Here is a 19,612-nt window from a genome sequence, read left to right on the forward strand (position 1 = left end):
CACAGACACAACATGGTTCCCCATAGACACATATTTATTGCACTAATGTTCAAACAGGATTTAATCACAAATAGCATCCTTAAACCATATGCCCAATTACACAATGAATGAGTTACACCCATAAGTAGTAGAAGTGATAATTTCAGAGAGGATTCTTCATCACAATTCAAACACAGCCAACTGGGAGAGTAGAGCATTGTAAAGAAAACTGAGGTTGTGCAGAAAGGGCAGGGCATGCACAAAAGCCTTCTGAAGACAGATGAATGCTTTGTAGATGAGTCCAGCTTCTTCACTTCGACCACTCTGGGATTCTTCTGGGAGGGAGGGGGTGCATGTGTGCTTGGGAGCGGGATTTACACAAAACAGTGTCCAGATGGCAAGAGCACCCCGAATCGTCAAAGCACTGTACCGACGGTGCCAACTGCCTGTTCTGACTGCACCCCTTCACCATCGTGCTCAGTCTGACCTGAATTAAACCTTGAAACCAGGCCAGCACAGCCCCAGCAGCGCCAGATCATCTAATCCATATGCCTTGGTGAGCATCTTCACAACCTCTTAGCCTGACCTCTCAAAAGACACATTTTACATGTAAAAGTTAGCATACGGAACTTTCTGTTAATAATAGTACGGAAATTACAGTTTGCTAAGTTTCCTCATTTGCCATATAATGAAAAAAAATAAGGAAATGGATATACATGACATGACTAAGGGACAGGACACTAGACAGTGTGATTGTGGAATTTTTCACATTACATTATCAAAGTGTGATTAAAAATAAAAAAATGATCACAGTATGCAATAATAACTGCAAAATGTGTGGAAACAAATCATTCAGATATTGATCTTGGTAGATAACAGCTAAAGCAACATAATCAGGTTGTTTTAACTGACATGATTTCAAAGGAGTGTTAAGTTTGCTTTGCCACATTGAAGCAGCCCCACGTGACGCCTTTTCACTGGAACCTTGTGGAAACTTGGTGTTGGTGGCATCACAAGAGCAGGTATCTGATATTTGGGACTAACTCACAGTCCTCGTCTTCAGAAAATGAGGGGATCAACTCCAGAATCTTCTTGTGTGGTGGGATATCTGTCTTGGTGACCATCCTCACCACGTCAGACACACTGCAAAAATATACAGTATGTAAGCTTTGTCTTCTCATTATCAACAAGGGACATAAATATGTCTTTCACAATCTGCTTTTTGTTATTGTCAACAAATCCCATAAAAAGACCTAAACCAACAATGAATTAATCCTACTAAGAAGTATTGTTTATATATCCAAAGCTTAATATAGTTTATTCCTCTGTGAGACACACCGCCATAATTGTCCAAAATCTTAAAAAAAACATCAATGAGCCACACCATTGCAACTGGGTGATATGTTCCCCTATTATGATGAACATGAGCCCTGTAGTTTATTTTAAATCAATCCCACCATCAATACACCATCTTGCTGCTGGAAATACTCATTAGCACACCAAATGTGTATTAATCCGCAGCTGATAGTCACCAACAAATACACATTATTTTTCCTGTTTATGTAAGATGTACTCAAAACTACAGTGCCCAACAGTTTTAGGAAAATATTTACCCTCTTTTTGAATAAAATATATATATATTGTGATCAGTTTTTAAGGATTTACTTCTTCAGTAGGAAACAGGGTTGGGAAGTCAAAAAAGTACGGAGAAACTGACAAACATGCTGTTGGCTTTGGTCTTTTCATGGGAATTGTTGACAATAACAAAAATATAGAATAATAACAACTATACAATTACGTAATGGCAGATTTTCATGTTATCTGAGTGTTTTAAGTTCTACGTTCCCCCTTCACTGGCCCAACACAGGAAGCTTGAGGCAGGGCGATTGCACAGGAAGTGACTACTGGAGAGGGCATTTGTTATGTACAGCCTGCTGTCCACATGGCCAGCACTCTGCCCCTCTCCCCCTGTAGCTTAATCTAACCACAACACCAGGCAGCTCCCCAGAGACTCAAGCATGAAAAACAGGGACATGCACACACACAGTCTGACCTCACAGCGAAGCAAAGAAAGAAAGATTTGAATCAAATATTTCAATTTACCCAGTGAATTATTATGAACTTTCATGATTAAACCTGATTTATTACACCCCCCCCCCCCCCCCCCCCCCCCCCACCTGGATTCCAAACATCCCTGAGGGTGCATATTCTGCTGTGACTCGGTTCTTAAACTGATGAGGAGAGTTCACAGCATGAGGCATCCGATTCATTTCAAACACCCCGGGGCTTAGAAACGTGGCTTTAATGTGCTGCAGCGCTGAACAGGCCCGAACAGTGTGGCTTCTCAGATGCAGAAAAAAAAAAGTTCACACTAATTCAACTGTTTAACTCTTGTCCTCAACAAACAGAAGGACACCCGAGGAGAAGCGGTCTCAATCGTCAGTATTCAGTGATGCATGTGAGTGTGTCAACAGGCTCTCTCCTCACGGGCTCAGAGGAAACACCTCATCCTGCCATTAGCCTCTAAACAAACAAAGGGAGGCTGTGCATTGTGATTGTTTATGCATGCAGGGTTGCATATGCAAAATGGCACTGTATCTTCGTCTTCACTGGACATACCTCAGCTTGAGCCTCTCTTCTTGCCCATTGTACAGGATAGCTGTTCCATAGAAGAGACTGCAGATGTTCAAGTTACATTTTTCCTGCGCAAAGACAAAATACATTACATTTACAGTACAATATAACAAACAAGGCATAAAAAGAGATGACAGCAGAGTATCGCCTGCATGCATTATGCAGATGTCATTTCTACATAGACAGCAGCCTGACGATGACCTGTGGCCTCAAACAACTTCAGCAGTTCAGGAAGCTCTTCAGTGTCTCCACAAACAAACCAGAGGGGAACCTGGCCAGTCAAAGGTTAAACAAAACCTGGAGCAAACAAGATCACTTGCCAATTTATTTTACCTTCGCCTCCTCAGAACAAACTCCAGCAGAATCAATAAACCAAGTTCAGGGCAAGAAGGTGCATGCACAAAGAAAAACAGGTTAGGAGTAATATAAAGACAATGACCTGAATAGGTAAGAGCAACAGGACAGGTTTATACTACACCACAGAGTAATTTACCAGCACAGGATATACAGACTAGTTACTCCTGGTTACAGTTGGCTTGTGAAGTATCTTCAAAATATGTTTCTAAACATTGTATTCTGGGATAATGGTGTGCTATCACATGATCGACCAGTTTCTGATCAACTGTCTGTTATATGTAGCAGTCAGAACCACAAACATTATGATGATAAATTATGTTATAATGATCTATGGGATGATTGAAGTGACAGCTAGACATAAGTAAATCTAGAGGATACAGTGAGTATCACTTGTTGCTCTTGTCTTCCGTTACTGGTGATAAGATGAATAAGTCCACAACACAGTTAAGATGCATGTCAAGTCAGCCAGGAATCAAAGTATGGCTTCATTTCCTGAAATGACTTAACTGCTACAGAAACGTGCAGGGATATCGTGTAGTTAAAGACTTGAAATCAGGTTCAAACTCATGTTACCTGTCCAATAATTTGACGAAGAGGATCGAATTGGAACAGTCCAGACATGTTTATATAGTACTAGTACTTAAGTGTATTATGTGTACAAGGCGGCACCTTAGCTATTAAAGAAATAAGATTTTATCCAGTTGTTTCAAATCTCAGCTTGTTTCTCAGCTCAATGGAAAGCACAAAAATGTTGGCTGAACTAAATTTGGAGCTTGTTCTGTTTTCTTGCAGTAAAAACATATAAGCATGCATGAGTTGTTCAGCCACTGGAAGAAAGTTGATGGTTCAACAACAGCATGACCTTCCTCCAGGATGGTCGAATAGAGTCCTGAAGTTGTGAATGGTAGGTGTAAAGTGGCCAATCATTTCAAACAATGGGCATTGTGTGCACTGGAGGAAGGTGAACAGGTTTAGGAAAAAAAACATGCATTAAATATGCACTCAGTATAGCACGGGGTGTGAAGAAAGTGTGTGTTTCCTTGCTGAGAGGAATAAGGAGGCCGTACCTTGATACACTGGAACAGATCTCCCAAGGTCATTTCCTGACCGCCACATCTGCCCTCGACATGGAAGGCATCCCACTGGGTGTATTTCTTTCCTGCGACCTGCCGATAGACACGTTACATGCACCGACACACACACACACACACACACAGACACAGTTGACAGATGAAGTACAACTTGCTGTGAGGGACGTGCAGACAATGTTTGGGTCCATAACAAGAGTCCCGGACGCTCACAGACAGAGAGACTGCATTTTTCATCACCGTGTTATAAAGCAGCTGCGAACGATCAGCAGCCCTCTGGAAGCTGCAGTAAAGCCCCAAACAGGCCATGATGAGGTCAAGAAGGTGCTTCTTTGTGTATGATGAAGTGACTCTCTTGCTTTTCCATCTACGAGACTTATTTAATTCTCAGTTTTACAGGCACCCTGCGGTATTATTAAAAATACACGTCCGGATAGTTTGGGGCAGATGATGTTAGTGCAACTTGAGAAAAAGTTGAAGAATGTTGCTTATAAAACCTGCATCTGTGTGAATATAAATGTGTTGCTCTAGGCAGTGAAATAACAACATAAGAATTTTTCCAGACACCTTGCCAGATTGGACTGCAAGAATCTGAAGTTCGAGCTCAGAGCGTCCATTTTCTTTCTGAATTTCCTGTAGTTCTTTGAGTCTGTATTAAAGAGACACACTTGAAATCTGGCTGTTTGAACAGGGAACAGTGAATGATAGTTTGTCTGTAATAGCAGCTTTTATCTCCCGTCTTTTTTTTCTGATAGCTAGAACAGTCAGATTCTTTTTGTAAATCAAAACTTGCTAAATACGGGGGTTTGTAGAAAAACATGTTTAATTTTCTCAAAGCTAAGTATCACTATAGTCTTAGTACCAAAACTCATCATCAAAACATATCAGCACAAGTATAAAAACTTTTTGTGAGTTTTATATCAGATTGACTTTTGCTGTTTCTGTTTTTTTTTGTTTTGTTTTATAGATTAAAATTAAATATATATAATATACAATAAAAGGTGAACAGATAATGAAAATAACTGTTGTAGTTCTACTTGTATGTATGAACAAATGAGTGGACTTTGCACTAAAGGGTGACACAGATTAAGACAGATAGATGATGATTTTCAGTCAATAGCTGGAATGCATCGAGACCACATGACAACAGAAGCGTCATGAGAGAGCCTCGTGAAGCTTAACAAACAGTCATTCACAAACAGTTAAAACGCATCTCTTTCTTCTTCCTCGGGCTCCACTGTCACCCTACAGCACTGCAGTCACACTCCTCACATCTCATGAGGCCAGATCTATTCCTATAGGATCGACCTTCGACCTCTAAACAAACAGGATTAAAAAAGTCCTGATACGCAGACAGATCAATTCAAACCCCTGCAAACATAAACGCTGCTGTTTCAGCTGTCACTGGACAGATGTTGGTTATCACATGACACCACGTGTTTACCATAAACATCATAATCCATGTGTAGGACCTAAGGAAGAAATGTCACCTGACTTGAAATGGATCAGGATTCCTCACATGCAGAAAATATGTCAAAATATGTCACGTAGTTGGACGATGCTGCTCGCACAAGCGCTGTCTGGTGAGAGGAATTGTGAAGATCAGAACTTGGCTCGAGATGTGAATACCAAAACTCCGGCTAAACCTGGGTCCAATTATCTCTGCTCCAGCAGCCAAGGGGAACTTTTCGACTAGCCCTCACAACTCCCACCACTTATGGGGTTTGGGGTTATGGAGACACACTCGAGGCATACTTCTCCTCAAGTCTGACAGGGTGTCTAGGTCCTTTGTCCCACTTTCAGACAAAGCATGTTTTGTTTGCAAGATGCGTGCATCTTACCCCTGGTCATGTTAGCTTCTTTAATGTTGATGCAGAGTGAATCATCAGCGCAACCTCAAACTTTCCATTGGCAGAACAGAACTTCAGCCTGAAATGCGCATATAGTACAAAAAAGGCCATTATTTTGAATGATCTTGCAGACGCAAAATCATTGATGGACTTTAAAATGGACCTCCTTCGTTCCAGCGTTTTTGTTGAGTGCTTTTGTGTGCAGATGCTGATTTTACACAATGCAAAGCAGGCATGCAGGCTATTTTTACCCCTTCCCCTCCCTTCCTCTCTCTCATATCTGTCGCACAACTCTGGTAGGAACCTGAGGCCAATCAACGACCCCATCAGTCCGTGTGTAGAGTGACGTCAACTATTCAACACTAAAGCAGGGGAGAAAAAAATAAGCAAGAATGCTGGAACCAAACTGGCTGCTGGAAACAATTACAAACGTTTTCCCACAAGCACAAGTACAGTATCTTTTTGTCACGGAGCGTCTAAAACTAAAATGAAACCCCAACGAAACAGTTATCTCTGAAGAAAGAGAAGAAATGCGACGCAGAGAGTTATTGTTTTCCTCTTACAGCAACGGTGGAAAATAACACAAAATCTGCCAAAAAGCAATTCTTTGCAGTATATAATATATAGACACACCTTTATCTACTGTTTTTGATAAATATTTTAATAAACCAACCGCACTCATAGTGGACACTGCAGTCATAAAAAAAGGCAGAGCTATTGTACTGATGTTACACAATGTTTATGTAAATTAAAGTTGGGCATGGTTGTCTTGAGGTTAGAGAGTAGAAGTACTGTCTGAGAGGTCACCTGTTGTGCTGACAACAAATCCCAGCCAAGTGCTACTTGGTGGCTAATCACAGCTGCACAAAATCAGCTCTGCCTCGGGGAGAGTGTCCGTCTTGAAAATGGCAGGCTGGGATGTTTGAGTGAGCTCAAGGTAAATGTATTCAAAATACATCTCTTGTGTGTCTGGCAATGAACACCAACACAGCGATAAAGAGACACAAAACAGTCCCCTACTCGTAGTTCAACCTCAGGAAAACCTTATTTACTCATTGAACATTGGCTACAAGTGTGCTGTGTTCAAGTACAGTCCTATCTCACTGGATGTCTGCGGATCCAGAGGTCTGTTTGGAAATAAAGCAGGGCTGGCAGGCTGGATTCTGGGTGGTTGAACTACAGTGAGTTTGACTTCAGAGGATGAGGACGAGACAAACGGCCACTTCACGGGCCTGAGTGGAATAGAGCCACAGTGGTGGACATATAAGTTTATGCTCCGTCTGCTCTGTTGTTGGAGGACGGCCAAATCTCTCATCTGCTGTCTGCATATTGTCGTCTGTATTATAAATGGAGCTTTGAACTTCCCCCTAAAACACGCCACAGCTGGTCTTTACAAAACAATAACGGGACACAATGACATTTCAAGTTTTTAACTGCTTCTCACTTCACCACCACACCCATCAGAGTTTTCACTGACGCTGTGGATAATCAGAGACTATATGTTTTTAATATAAACGGTCCTGTCATGTACAGTGGTTGTATCAACTTCAGTCACAATTTATTTTCATGTAACAGCAACACAAATCATTCTAATGCTTAATGCTGTCACACTTCAGTGCTCTAATATTTTCTTTCTGCTTTTTCTCATCCTTTTGTCCTGACATATGAGGCCAAATTCAAAATGCTTCACTGTCCTTTGACATAATCTACGATTATTATTCTTAAACAAGACCAAACTCTTCTAAATTGTCTATCAGTGTTTGTGGCTTCTGCACTGTTAAACACTATGCATGTTATAACTTCTCTCTCCCTTTGTGGCCTGTTCAGACATGAAGTTCATTTGACATTAACAGCCCGAACATCAGGCTGCTTCCTCTTGTTGACAGGAAGCCTGGCGAGCTCCTCTGCTCTTCCTGAAGCAGCTTCCAGGAAAAAATTAAAATTAAAATTAATCTCATCATAAAACTCACTCATCCAATTTTCTATTGCTGAAAATGTAAAAAGGACCAGATTTGATCTAAAAAGTTCTGCTGTTCTTGATGAGGTGAGACGTGAAAATGCCCTCAGCAACTCAATTACCCCATTTTTATTTATGTTGACAAGATGATTATAAATACATACTGTGTTTTACATTATTATATAAAATCTGCAATGTGCTTAAAAATATCTGTTTATTTCATTATTCTGTTTGCAACACTATGTAGATATATATTGAATTCCATCAAGCTCAAAGAACATTTAATCAAAAATGACCTTTTAACAGTAGATGTGGGGCAATGTTCAATAAAAAGTCACCTCAAATTGAATACATTTAGAACATGTGAGCCATTCTCCTGTACAAACACTTCAACTTTACAGAATTACATGATCAAAAGGTCAGAAGCATCTGGCTTCATCACAAAGTGTTATTTCCAATGAGTCACAGTGCAGTCTGAGAATCTCTGAGAGGGCCTGGAACAAAAGACGACCAAGCCTCGCGGCCACAGTCTGGACCCACAATCAAACAACTTATCAAAGGATAGGGGATACAAGTCAGTATCATGTTGTAGTTCAACTGAATGCTACATATCTTCCTTAAAAATAACGTTTGTGACCAGGAGGGCGTTTTTGTCACATTTTAGAATCATGTTCAACACACAATAATACACAAAATTCATACACAGTTAAGTCTCTTATAATAACGCAGGCTACTGAATGATGGAGCCCAAAAATAGACGCCTCTGACTGCAGATATACATGAGGGCATGGGAATGTAGTGCAGCCAGAGGAAGTTCAGCCAAGTGAACCTGATAAGAAGGTAGAATGAATCCAAGTCTGATTGCGATCCCCTTCAGGGAACACAATCACACTGGTCATTCTACACAGACCACTGCATGTGGAGTGTGATCATAATACGAGTTTTCAATCTTGCCCTTTAAGACAATGGAGCTTTTTTGGAGACAGGAAGCTGAGATCAGTAGGCAAACCTCGATAAGTCCTCCTCCCTGCAGTTTGCCACAAGAAACACTGCTGAGGCACGCTCCTGCCTCAGCTTCATTATCTGGCCAGAGTCCCAACAGTGGAAACATTTTTACAACCTGCTGTGGCTACGGGCCTGTTTCTTCAAAGGCAACTCTTTTCCTTTGGAGGGCTTCAAAGAGAGCTTTAGGAGACACAGATGGAGGATCTGTGTGGTCTTTTTAGATCATATTTTCATCTTAATTGTCTTTTAGTGTAACTTAGCTTTCATTTTGTAGATAATCTGGAAACTTTTCACTCAGACCTCGGCCCTGTTTACACTTGGCATAACAGCTCTATGTACAGGATTGAGGACGCATTGAGATCTGGTCGCTCCACATTTGGAGGTGGTCTGGGCCGCATATGGCCACAATATATCATGAAGTGTTCTATGAGTCAGATTGTAGTCACAATAGCATTACATAGTCCTTAAAATAATTTCAAAACAAAGGAAACAATATTCTTTGAAACTAAATCCAGGAACCATCTTTTATGTTTCAAACAACCACTGCATTTACATAAGTCAATCAATTTCCTCTTCACCCATCCAGTATTAACACGGCTTCTTTTACGTCATACCTGCAGCACAGAGCCAATGGTGATACCGACAATGACATCACAACATCAATGGATGGAAGCTCACAGCTGTAAATGGAGTGCAAGGTCACCAGAGTGCTTCTGCAGTTTATCTGTCTGTATGTGATTGTATGTGTGTGTGTGTGTGTGTGTGTGTGTGCTCCATAAGGAGGAACACAGAAAGCGATACAGACTGCTGACTGGTCTGCCTAATCATTTTGGATAAGCATGAAGTGATGCACCATGCAGCTACTTTTGTAAGTGATGTTGCAACTGACATCAATCAATAATTGGATGCCTGTGCTTTATAAAAAGTATTGGACCTCTCAGAATCAGTAGCTTTGGCTTCCAGATTTGAAAATAAACCTTTTGGGCTTTATTTAAAGGGTAACTTCACTGACTTTACAGGTCTTGGGGAGTGCTACTGCATATGTGGAAAAAAAGTTGTTTAAAGGCTTTTGTGGCTCCACGGGGAGCTGTGTGAAGTCTGGTAAATTGCATAAAGCGATGTCACTTGAGTCAGCGTCGGCTGGTGCTGAAGACTACAAGTTAGAAAATGAAATAAATACGGAAGAGTTAGAAAGAAGTGGGTTTACCAGACTTCTGTAGCCTGCTCCTAATCTCTGCTTGAGGCCAGCGGCTCGAGGCTACATTAGCATACTACTAGCATAACACACCAAAATCTCAGCTTTAACTGTCGGCAGTTGAGTTATATAGGCTCCAGGTTTTGACAAGGAAGAAGAATGCGTGGAATAAAAAAAGACGATATCTTTGATTCTGCTGCATCAGTTTTTATATATTTTTTCAAAAACTGTCCATCTTGATTCTGACAGTGTTATCGGTAAACAATGTTAAATTGGTGGAGTACATTAATGTTGTCTAAAGTTAAGAGGAGTTCAGACTCTAAACCACCAAAGACCATTCTAATATTTTCTGTGAATCCTGTTTTGAGGTAGGTTTACTTTAATCATAAATGGTGCTGGTGAAGAGCGCTTTAGCTACATCTATAGGAACATGTTTGTTGTATGGCCCTTTTTACAAAGAGACAACAGTTCTGTCATGTAAAATGTGCCCTTTGTCTGATCGGGAGTGTCATCTGCTACCTGATCACTATTGATCACCACTCTCTTTGGACTGCAATGAAGAAACAGATGGCTGAGACCTCCAACTGCTCCGTCCAGCCCACTGCAATTATGTGCCTACCACCCAAGAGAATTAACAGAATACCAGCCTTACACACTGCCCAAAGACATTCAAAATCTATATTAAAGATTTATATTTTATATTCACGATTGTAAACTGTATGTTTTGAGGGATGACTTCTGGTGCAGGGTGGAGGAGGAGCTGGAGAGGGACTTCTCAGCAGAGTGCCGAGTTCGACACACAGACTAAAAGCAGCCTGTTCCTTTTGAAAGGCTTCCATTGACGTGTAAAACAGCAAACAGATTCTCAATGTGATTGTCTTTCAAATGAGAAGATAACAGCACTCCACCTGACTGAAAATGACCTGGGGCAGAAGGACTGAGTCAATAAAATGCTCCTCCTGCAAATGGGCACTGACATGCTGCAGCCTGCAGAGACACTCGAACAGCAGCAGAACTGCAGTTATAAAGAAATGAATGATCATCAAAGTGATGCATCTGATGGTCCCAACGGAAGACCACGAATTATGTCTGCTGGTGCCTCTTAATTAATTCCCAAGATTGTATTACAGATACGTTTCTTATTAAGTATTTATATGTTTTTTTGTGAGAGGATTGTGCAGATTTCAAAATGATGGAAGGAATGATGCACTGATAAAATAGAGGTCTTGTCAATTCAAGTCTTGTATAAGTGCACTTCTATTGATGGCTATTGGAATATTTTCTGTACAAAATGGTAAAGAACACTGATTTCTTGTATAGTGCAATATGACTTCTGCTTAACTACTGGTATGCAGTATGGAATTGGGACACTTTTATCTCTGCAAATCTGTCATTCACGGGGATCAATTCGACAACGCACAACACTGAACATAAACTGTGTGCCCTCTGTTGCTACATCCCGGCTTGCAGCATTGATTAAATGTCTTAGTAATCAAAGGTCACACTCGTTGGTCACGTGGTGTAATGCAGTATGGAATGATGTAACTCTTCCATGTATTGGTCTCTGGAGCAAGTTATTGATATCTGCAGGTCAATTTGATGGCCAATTCTTGTCATCTGTGTGTTCGTGTCAATCTGTAAGATTATCTGATGTTGGACCCAAACAAATAAGACTGAGACACATGAGACTTACATACAGCTGACAAGGCGTTGAACACTTGATAGGGCAAATTAAAGCTGCATCTACCCAGATGCAGCAGAGGAAATATTGCTTACTATAAGGCAATATACTACTTATCTAAATTATTAATGATAATAACAATAATAACGCCAACAAGACTTTTAAATCATTCTCATGTACAGGTCAAGCAATACCACACAAATTCCAGACCAAGCAGGATACATGAGACAAGAGACAGCATAGAAGAATACAAGACCTAGAGGAGGTGCAATTCGACATTTTCTGGGTGACAGATGGAGTGATTTTATTGCTTTTTCAGCCTAATATCTGCACAAGCCTTGACATGACACACAAGCATGGTGAGACTGTGTGGAGTGTGAAGGGCTAATGGAGAAAGTGGAACAGGCTGATTTCTTCATAGTTTAATATAGTCTCCATCAAAAAGGTGACTTTTCCTGAGTACAGAATCTACAACATTTTTAGCCATGCTAGCGGGATGGCAATGTCGGCCTGCCGGTCGATCCACCACTTTGGTCCAGATTGAAATATCTCAACAATTATTTAATGGATTGCCAGGACATTTGGTACATATGTTCATGGTGACCAGATGATAAATTCTAGTGACTTTGGTGATCTGCTTCTTCTTCACCAGCACGTTGACATTTATGGTTTTGAGTGAAATGTCTCAACAACTACTGGATTTGTTGCCATGACATTTGGGACAGGTATTCATGTCACCCTCATTATGAATTGTAGCCACTTTGGTGATCCCTTACAGACTGGAGGCCTGCACACTTTGCAGTTGCATGAGTCCAATGCAGGGCTTCCTTTGGCGATAAACATGGAATATAATATAGCCGCTTAACTGCTGGCCTAAATATGACTGAGCCTTCAGTGCCTGAGTGACTCAGCACTCAGCAGACTGTTGCCAATTGGTGCAAGTTCCTGTGTCATTCTTTACAAAGGAAATTCAGGCAAAGCCATGAATTTTCTAGTAAAGCATAAAATTAGCATAAAATCCACAACAAATACTAATTAGGAACTATTAATAACCCTGAAGCCACAGTCTGTGGATGTACACAAACTGTTCCTTTATGAGCACATTCATGTGGCTTTTAAGACCAGTAAAAAGTGACTTTATTTCTATTTCCATTACAGAACCTGGACATGTGTATGTTGTTAGTCAGTGCCTCATGCGCACTGCATACATAAGGCAGAAGGGCATATAGTCTGCAGACAGACAGACTGTCTTGCTGTGCTTCACAGAGCCGAGGACACAATCTATGGGCGTTACGCCACCTGTGACATTATTACTACATACAGTGGCCGAAGCTGGGAGGTTTTGTGTATATGTATGAGGTAATGGTTTCTCTGTGTGTGTGTGTTGGTAGAGAAAGGGGGGAAAGGACGAAAGACATGACCGAATGTCTTTAGAATTTAGAGATAATGGGTAAATGTTTAAACTCATGACTTCAGGAACAGCCTAGAAACGGACATTTAATGTCACTAATGAGAAACCTGCAGCCCATCATCTCCTGCTAGCATTGGTGATTTAATGAGAGAATAATGAAACAGGAGGACAAAGACCTCTAATAAGTTCCACATGGTGCTTCCTCTGAGTCCAAGACATGGCAAATACTGGGACTAACAATGGCTGAGAGAGAGATACATGGAAAGATGGAAAACCATATCATTGACTCTTAAAGTTATTGCTGTTTCATGTTGGTTCCTCGTACAGATTTTGATGGAGAAAAAGTTTTGTTGATAAAAAATGAATCTTCTACTATTCAAACTGGAAAGTAAATAGATAAATAAGCTCCTTTCAGCTATATGAGAGTCTGCATACTTACTATCTTACCGTATACTAAAATCAAGACATAATCATTTCCATCTGCTTTCAGGTTTATTTAACATTCCACTGAATCTACCAGATGAGGCACATGTTCAACACCACAGCAGAACAAAATGAACTATCACCGCACACAGCTGAGGTATCATAACCAATACAATGTCAATATCTAAAGCTCTTTTACAATGCTATTAAAAAGACGTACATTTAGAACATGCCTCACAAAGCCAGCTTTATTATCTTTTTCTGCATAAAAAATAGACAAACCCGCCGCAGAAGTATTACGTTCTCATCTTAAACCTTGAATATACTTGATCACTACTAAAATCACCTTCAGATATTTGTGATGGTTGTAAAAATAACTTCTGTGGTACATTTTAAGACATCCATTAAGTGTGGCCTGAATAACTGATTGTTTGCTTGTCTTTGCCCACTTTACTTGCTATGCAGTTCACAGTTAACAGTGGCAGATTCACCCCTCGAAAAACAAGAAAACTTCTCATATCGAGCAGGTAATCGGTGATTTTGCTGGCTGTTGCTAGCAATTTATATCACGTGTGCCTACCTAGCAAATGAAGCTAACTTTAGCTCCATGAGTTGTCTTTTTAATGTTTCAAACTGACTTTAAAAAGGGATCTTAAATATGTAGTCGATGGCAACATGCCAAAAGACTGAGACTAAAGCTGCATGGCCGAGGCAAAAAGTCAGCGTCTTCACCAGCTTCCTGATTTCTACCATAGATAGTAAGCTAGTTAGTCGGACATGCTAACGTCTTACGTCTTCACTGCCTTGCTCAAGGACCCTTCAGAAAAGAGAATGCGGCCTCAGTGTCGACACCAAGGCTTGAACACTGAGTCAGCTAGTTGAAGGGTGGTCTTTCTAACCAAAAAGCCATCCTGTTAATGTGTTTCTCATGAAAGAGTTTGGCCTGTGGCTTAAATATGTATGAGATGAGGAGATATGGTTGAGGATGATTTGAAAGAGCTGCTAACTACCAAACGTCTCTGGCTTTTTAATTTTGCTAAATGGGGAGCAGTATAATTTCCCCCCAGGGATCAATAAAGTATTTCTGATTCTGATTCTGATGCGTGCTGAGTTTATGAGCTATACCACATATGCTGCTAAATAAATTATCTGAATAGCTATCTGGGGGCTTTTATTGAAATGATCTCCTGTAGACTGTGTTTAACTGTTTGCTCACTCATCCGCTCTAACCTGTCTGATGTCAGTCTATGTCTGATGTTACATAAATTAACAACCTTTGTATGGACATAATGTTGTTGTTGATGACACAAATGGGAAGGTAATGATCTGTAGGGAACTAAAAAAACGCAGTGGTGGAACAATGCGACGTAAAACAACAGGTGACTTAGAAACATAAGGTCAACCCCACAATAACAGCAACAACAAAAAAACCTGGAAAACAACAGAAGGCACAAGCCGTCTATATTGATCACAGATTACTCATTATCCCGTGAGCACTATTCATGTCTGGGGCTTGAGTTACAAACTGCACAATGCAGCTCCATGCCGGAGCTCCCAGAGGAGTAGTGAGGGCCGAGGATCATGTTCACAGATTTAACCACATGTGAGGTAAATCCCCCCCTTTGTTGTTCCCTTTCTCTCTTTAACCTAGTCCCTGTTATTTGTGTGACAGATGTGTGACCCTCAATTATATAAGTGCTCAAATCACAAATCAAGAAGCTGTAGGTTTTGCTTTCTTCTTGTAAAACAGCATACAACCACCCTGGATCGAATGAGTACACAGCAAACATCCTTGAGATGAAATGAGCCAAGATACTGAGCAGGCTTTTTTGCTGAGCAAGTTGTGAATGAAAAGTTATTAGAAACAGAGGCTAGAGCAGACGAACACCTCCTGCCTCCTCCGGGTGCTCTACAGGCGATAAAACACGTAGTGCTCTCTGGGAAATCTGGCTTCAATACATTGCTTCCTGTGAAGGCAGGAAATAGCTGTCATTTCTGCAGGCAATTAATAAAGAAGCAGTGTGAGCATTGACCTTGGAGTGGCTTCCTTGAGATCAGGAGTCTTGCCTCCAACACTGCTAATTCAATTAGGGACCGAAAAGGGCAAGCTGGGGGGGGGGGGGGGGGGGGCACCAACGGAGCGTAAAGGGCACCACGTTAAGACCAGGGTGTGGAGGATGTGTGCACAGACATGGAAGAGGGAGTATTTCCATGGCAGCCTAACAGACAAGTAAAGACAGCATACACTGGTACAGAGAGTTGGGCAAGCTGCTGGAGGGGTTGAGGATGGACCAATTTAATACCCAGCTGAAACACGTCCTCCTCTGTCCTGGCACCGGGCGATGTTTCTCTGTGTTTTACTTATGGATTAATGAGTGAGTAACACTCATTCATCTTTGTTGCTCTTGAAATATCCTTTAATGTCTTGTGAGTTTTTGTTTTCTGCAATAACAAGGCATGCACTGTCTATGATCTGAGATGAACTTAGGCCTACATACTGTACAGCTCCTTTCAGCTACGTACTATATCGCACAACTAGCAACAAAGAGTGCATTTAAAGCAGAATTCATTTCTCTTTTTTTTGGCCACGCTGAATGTATTTTAACCTGATGAAGTTGCTAATGTGTTAGCCAAAAATTGCTTCTGGAAATGGGGTTGATGAGAACAGCGAGTGGTAACAGGCAAAACAGGTAGTTACGGGCTGTACAACCAAAACAATGAACTGAAAGACACTAAAACGTAACGAAAAGCCGAGGGGAATCGCTGAGTCGGCCGATCATTCTCTGTGGGTTCTGTGGGCATTATTTGTTCATATAAAAATATTGATTAGTGTAGCTTTAATTAACTGGAAGCTTACACTTCGTGTGTCATTGGACAGTCGTGTCTAATTTCAGTGAGAAATTGTGATCATGAGAATGTCTGTCATGCTGTATTTTGCAATTACTCTATATGAGCTGGACCGTTTCATGTGTTAAGAGTTTCAGTAAATCCTCTCAACACAATGACAAGCAAGGTGCCAACAGAAGAGAAAGCCTGCTCTAAAAAGCTCTAAAAGTGTGGCAATATCTGAGTAACAACAAGCGTTTCATGGATACATCTTGATGTCTACATATAGATTTTATGCAAACATTTATAGCCCTTTTAGAGATTTTCATCTCTGTGAGCTTGCCAGACTTGCTACTCCTTTAATGGCCTGTGCCTTGGCCCCCCAACATAACATAAACACGAGGAGGAAAATGATACTAAAGAATCGCAGCGTTGAGCAGACAAGGACAGTCCCCCGCCTGTTTACATATTTCTGCCTCCACAGAGGATAGCAGCAGCGGGGGAAAGCCAAGGGAACTTCCTATTTTGGGAAACAGCTGCTTTAAAGCAACAATTTCTGGAGAAGGGGTTAGCATGGTGGGAGAAAGAGTCATAATTTATTTTAGTTAAAGAGTCGTTGAGTAAAACCGTTATGTATGGACAGAGTGGTACACAGCCACATGTAAAAGATATTTTCCAAAAGCCTTCAATCACAACAACCATCACACTAACATATTATTTCCTCTTCAGGGTTGTGATGATGCAGGTTACATTACGGTGACTGCCAAACATCTGGCAATGTTGTGATGTGGTTGGTGGTTAAAATGCACTCCACTTTGGATGAACACCGGGTGGGCCACCAGTACTACCAGTGAGATGTGTTGTTACTTGATATTAATGAACTGAGACTGATCTCATGAGGGGAGAGGTCTAAGTCATTTCAAAAGTAAGCTGAGCTCTTGATACTGCATGTCTGATCAGTGATATTTAACAGCTGCACGTCTGCAGTTGCTTCAAAAGCTGCCAAATAAAACCTTCTCTAATCTTAGACAGATTAGAGAGATAAGATGTTGTTAGTAGCTGTGTTGCTTTTGTTTCTGCTTTCATTGCTGTGAGCTGATTTCTGCTATTTAAAAAAAAAAAATATATATATACCCTTAATTTCATGTTAACGTCATGTGGTGAGATAATAACTAGAACACAAGTCAGATGCAGGGAACCTTTGGATCATGCGAAAAGATACGCATGTTGTGTCAAAATATTAAGTTCATCATCCAGAAAGCTGCAGAGAACCCAGACTTTTGGCCTTCGACTGGAATATGAATGCATGAGATGAGTTTGGAAAAGACTGGATTTTTGACTCCGGATACCAATATTGATTATTATTTAATCATTTAAAAATCTGAAAATTATATATCAGTCAATATAAACACTGTTGATAAGAATCCTGTAAATTTGGTGATTTAAGAATTGTGACAGGGATATGCAATGAGCAGTACATTTTACAGTTAAAAAGAACTTGTTAATGCTATTTGGTGGACAAACTATGTAAATTACTTGTTGGCCAACATATAAGCAGATACTGATATACCTGTGATGAGCTGATATCAATCGATAATATTGGCCTCGCATTTATGGGTCAGGCTCTAGTTTTTACTGTGCTGATTATCAAGATATTTACAGTAATACACATCGTGCATTTTGAGTGATCATATAAACTGTAATAACTGATTTGATCCTTAACTCTGTCTTATCGTCTTTTTTCTGTGTTTTCATAATGAAAGTGCAGTTATCTATATGGGTCTTACATTACATAGAAAAAGGGGAATATGTTTGAGAAAAGATCATTCACTGAGCTGACTGGTTTTTCTAGAAGGTATCAGACAAATTTAAACTACTCATTAAGACTAAAGATTATAATGTTTTCTTTGGCAGACATTAGAGCATCTCCCACTCAGATGGCTGAAGGTTTGGCAGCCAACCATCTTTCTCTCTCTCTCCCTCTCTGTGAGCGAGTAACAGTGTAACAGCACACGTGTGTTCCTCATTTACTAAGATTTGTCCCTAACCCTCAAAACGCTGACCCTGAACCTTAGCCAGGCCTTCTTCCTCTGGTGGTGTCCTGTCTCTGCTCTGTCTCCTTTGCTGAATAGAGCTGAGCTTAAAAGATGATGCTGCAACACTATAAGCTGAAAAAGCCTGGGTCTGGAAAATCTAATGTCTGCTCATCCCTCTGACTAAATGATTCAACACTTGAATATAACCTCTGGCTGGGATGATGTCAGGTACTCTGTCTGTGTGACTGCAATCTTTTACTGAGTGCATCCAGCGTTCCATGCTGCTTGGGCAATGTTGTGTTTCGGGCCAGCAAATTTTAGAAGACAGAAAAAAAGTGTATGTGCAAACACTTCGACTGACCAAGTTAAGTTTACAGACAACAACTGTGAGAACACCGGGGTCTTTGTATGTTAGGAAAAGGGTATGTCTGGAACTTCAGAACTGCAGAGAAAGTCGCAGCTGCCTCTGTCATCACAGCAGCCTTTAATGCAGCTGCAGCATTTTTGCCTGTAACCAAAGCTGAAACCAGACCTACACTGTCTCAGAGCTCCCTGTCAGTGCACCCTCACGTCCCACAGGGCACAGTTACCGCACTTGCTGACCCCCAGTGACCCCTGTCTGTCAGAGGTTCAATGCTCTGGCAAGGGCAGATCCAATATCTGATTCCCCTCCAGAGGTAAGAAATTGAGGGAAAAGCAGTAAGGGGGAGGTTCAATGATTTGACTGGATATCCTCACAGACTTGACCTAAAATGTGACCCAAAGAGTTGGCTTTTGAATCTGGCTGGTCGACATTTTGTGTTTGTGTTTTAAAGCTTGGCCAATACAGCATAAAGAACCTAGTATGACCTCAAACATTAGGGCGGATTTGATCCTAAAAGGACTCTTTCTTAAGAGAATAAGCTCCTGTCTTTTTGCTTTGAATTACAGTTGCCTTGAATTCACTAAATTTGTGCAAACACAGAAGCAGACATGGGTGTGTTTGTGCCTTACCTGCCCTGAAATACCCTGAGGATTACACTGAGCTAGCTAAAGGCTTGGCTTATATGCAAGAGATTGACAGTTAGTGGCGGTCTCTTACTCTGAGAGCACTCATTCATGACTTAATGCTCTCCAGCCAGAGAGGAAGGACGTAAATCTACAAAGGACCAAACAGATTTATCCCCAAAG

General features: G+C 40.9%; 1 protein-coding gene across 1 annotated transcript in view; it reads right to left on the reverse strand.

The window, feature by feature from the left end:
- Nucleotides 1-13: 13 nt before the first annotated feature.
- Nucleotides 14-19,612, reverse strand: part of uba7 (ubiquitin-like modifier activating enzyme 7) — a 35,328-nt gene continuing 15,729 nt past the window's right edge. The window contains exons 22-24 of the mRNA XM_070902687.1: nt 4,038-4,136; nt 2,599-2,681; nt 14-1,122 (exon numbers count right to left, since the gene is read on the reverse strand). Of these exons, the coding sequence (XP_070758788.1) occupies nt 990-1,122; nt 2,599-2,681; nt 4,038-4,136 (315 nt within the window). The 3' untranslated portion in view covers nt 14-989. The remainder of the gene's footprint in view (nt 1,123-2,598; nt 2,682-4,037; nt 4,137-19,612) is intronic.

Source organism: Enoplosus armatus, chromosome 3 (genome assembly GCF_043641665.1).
Source record: "Enoplosus armatus isolate fEnoArm2 chromosome 3, fEnoArm2.hap1, whole genome shotgun sequence".
Classification (NCBI taxonomy): domain Eukaryota; kingdom Metazoa; phylum Chordata; class Actinopteri; order Centrarchiformes; family Enoplosidae; genus Enoplosus; species Enoplosus armatus.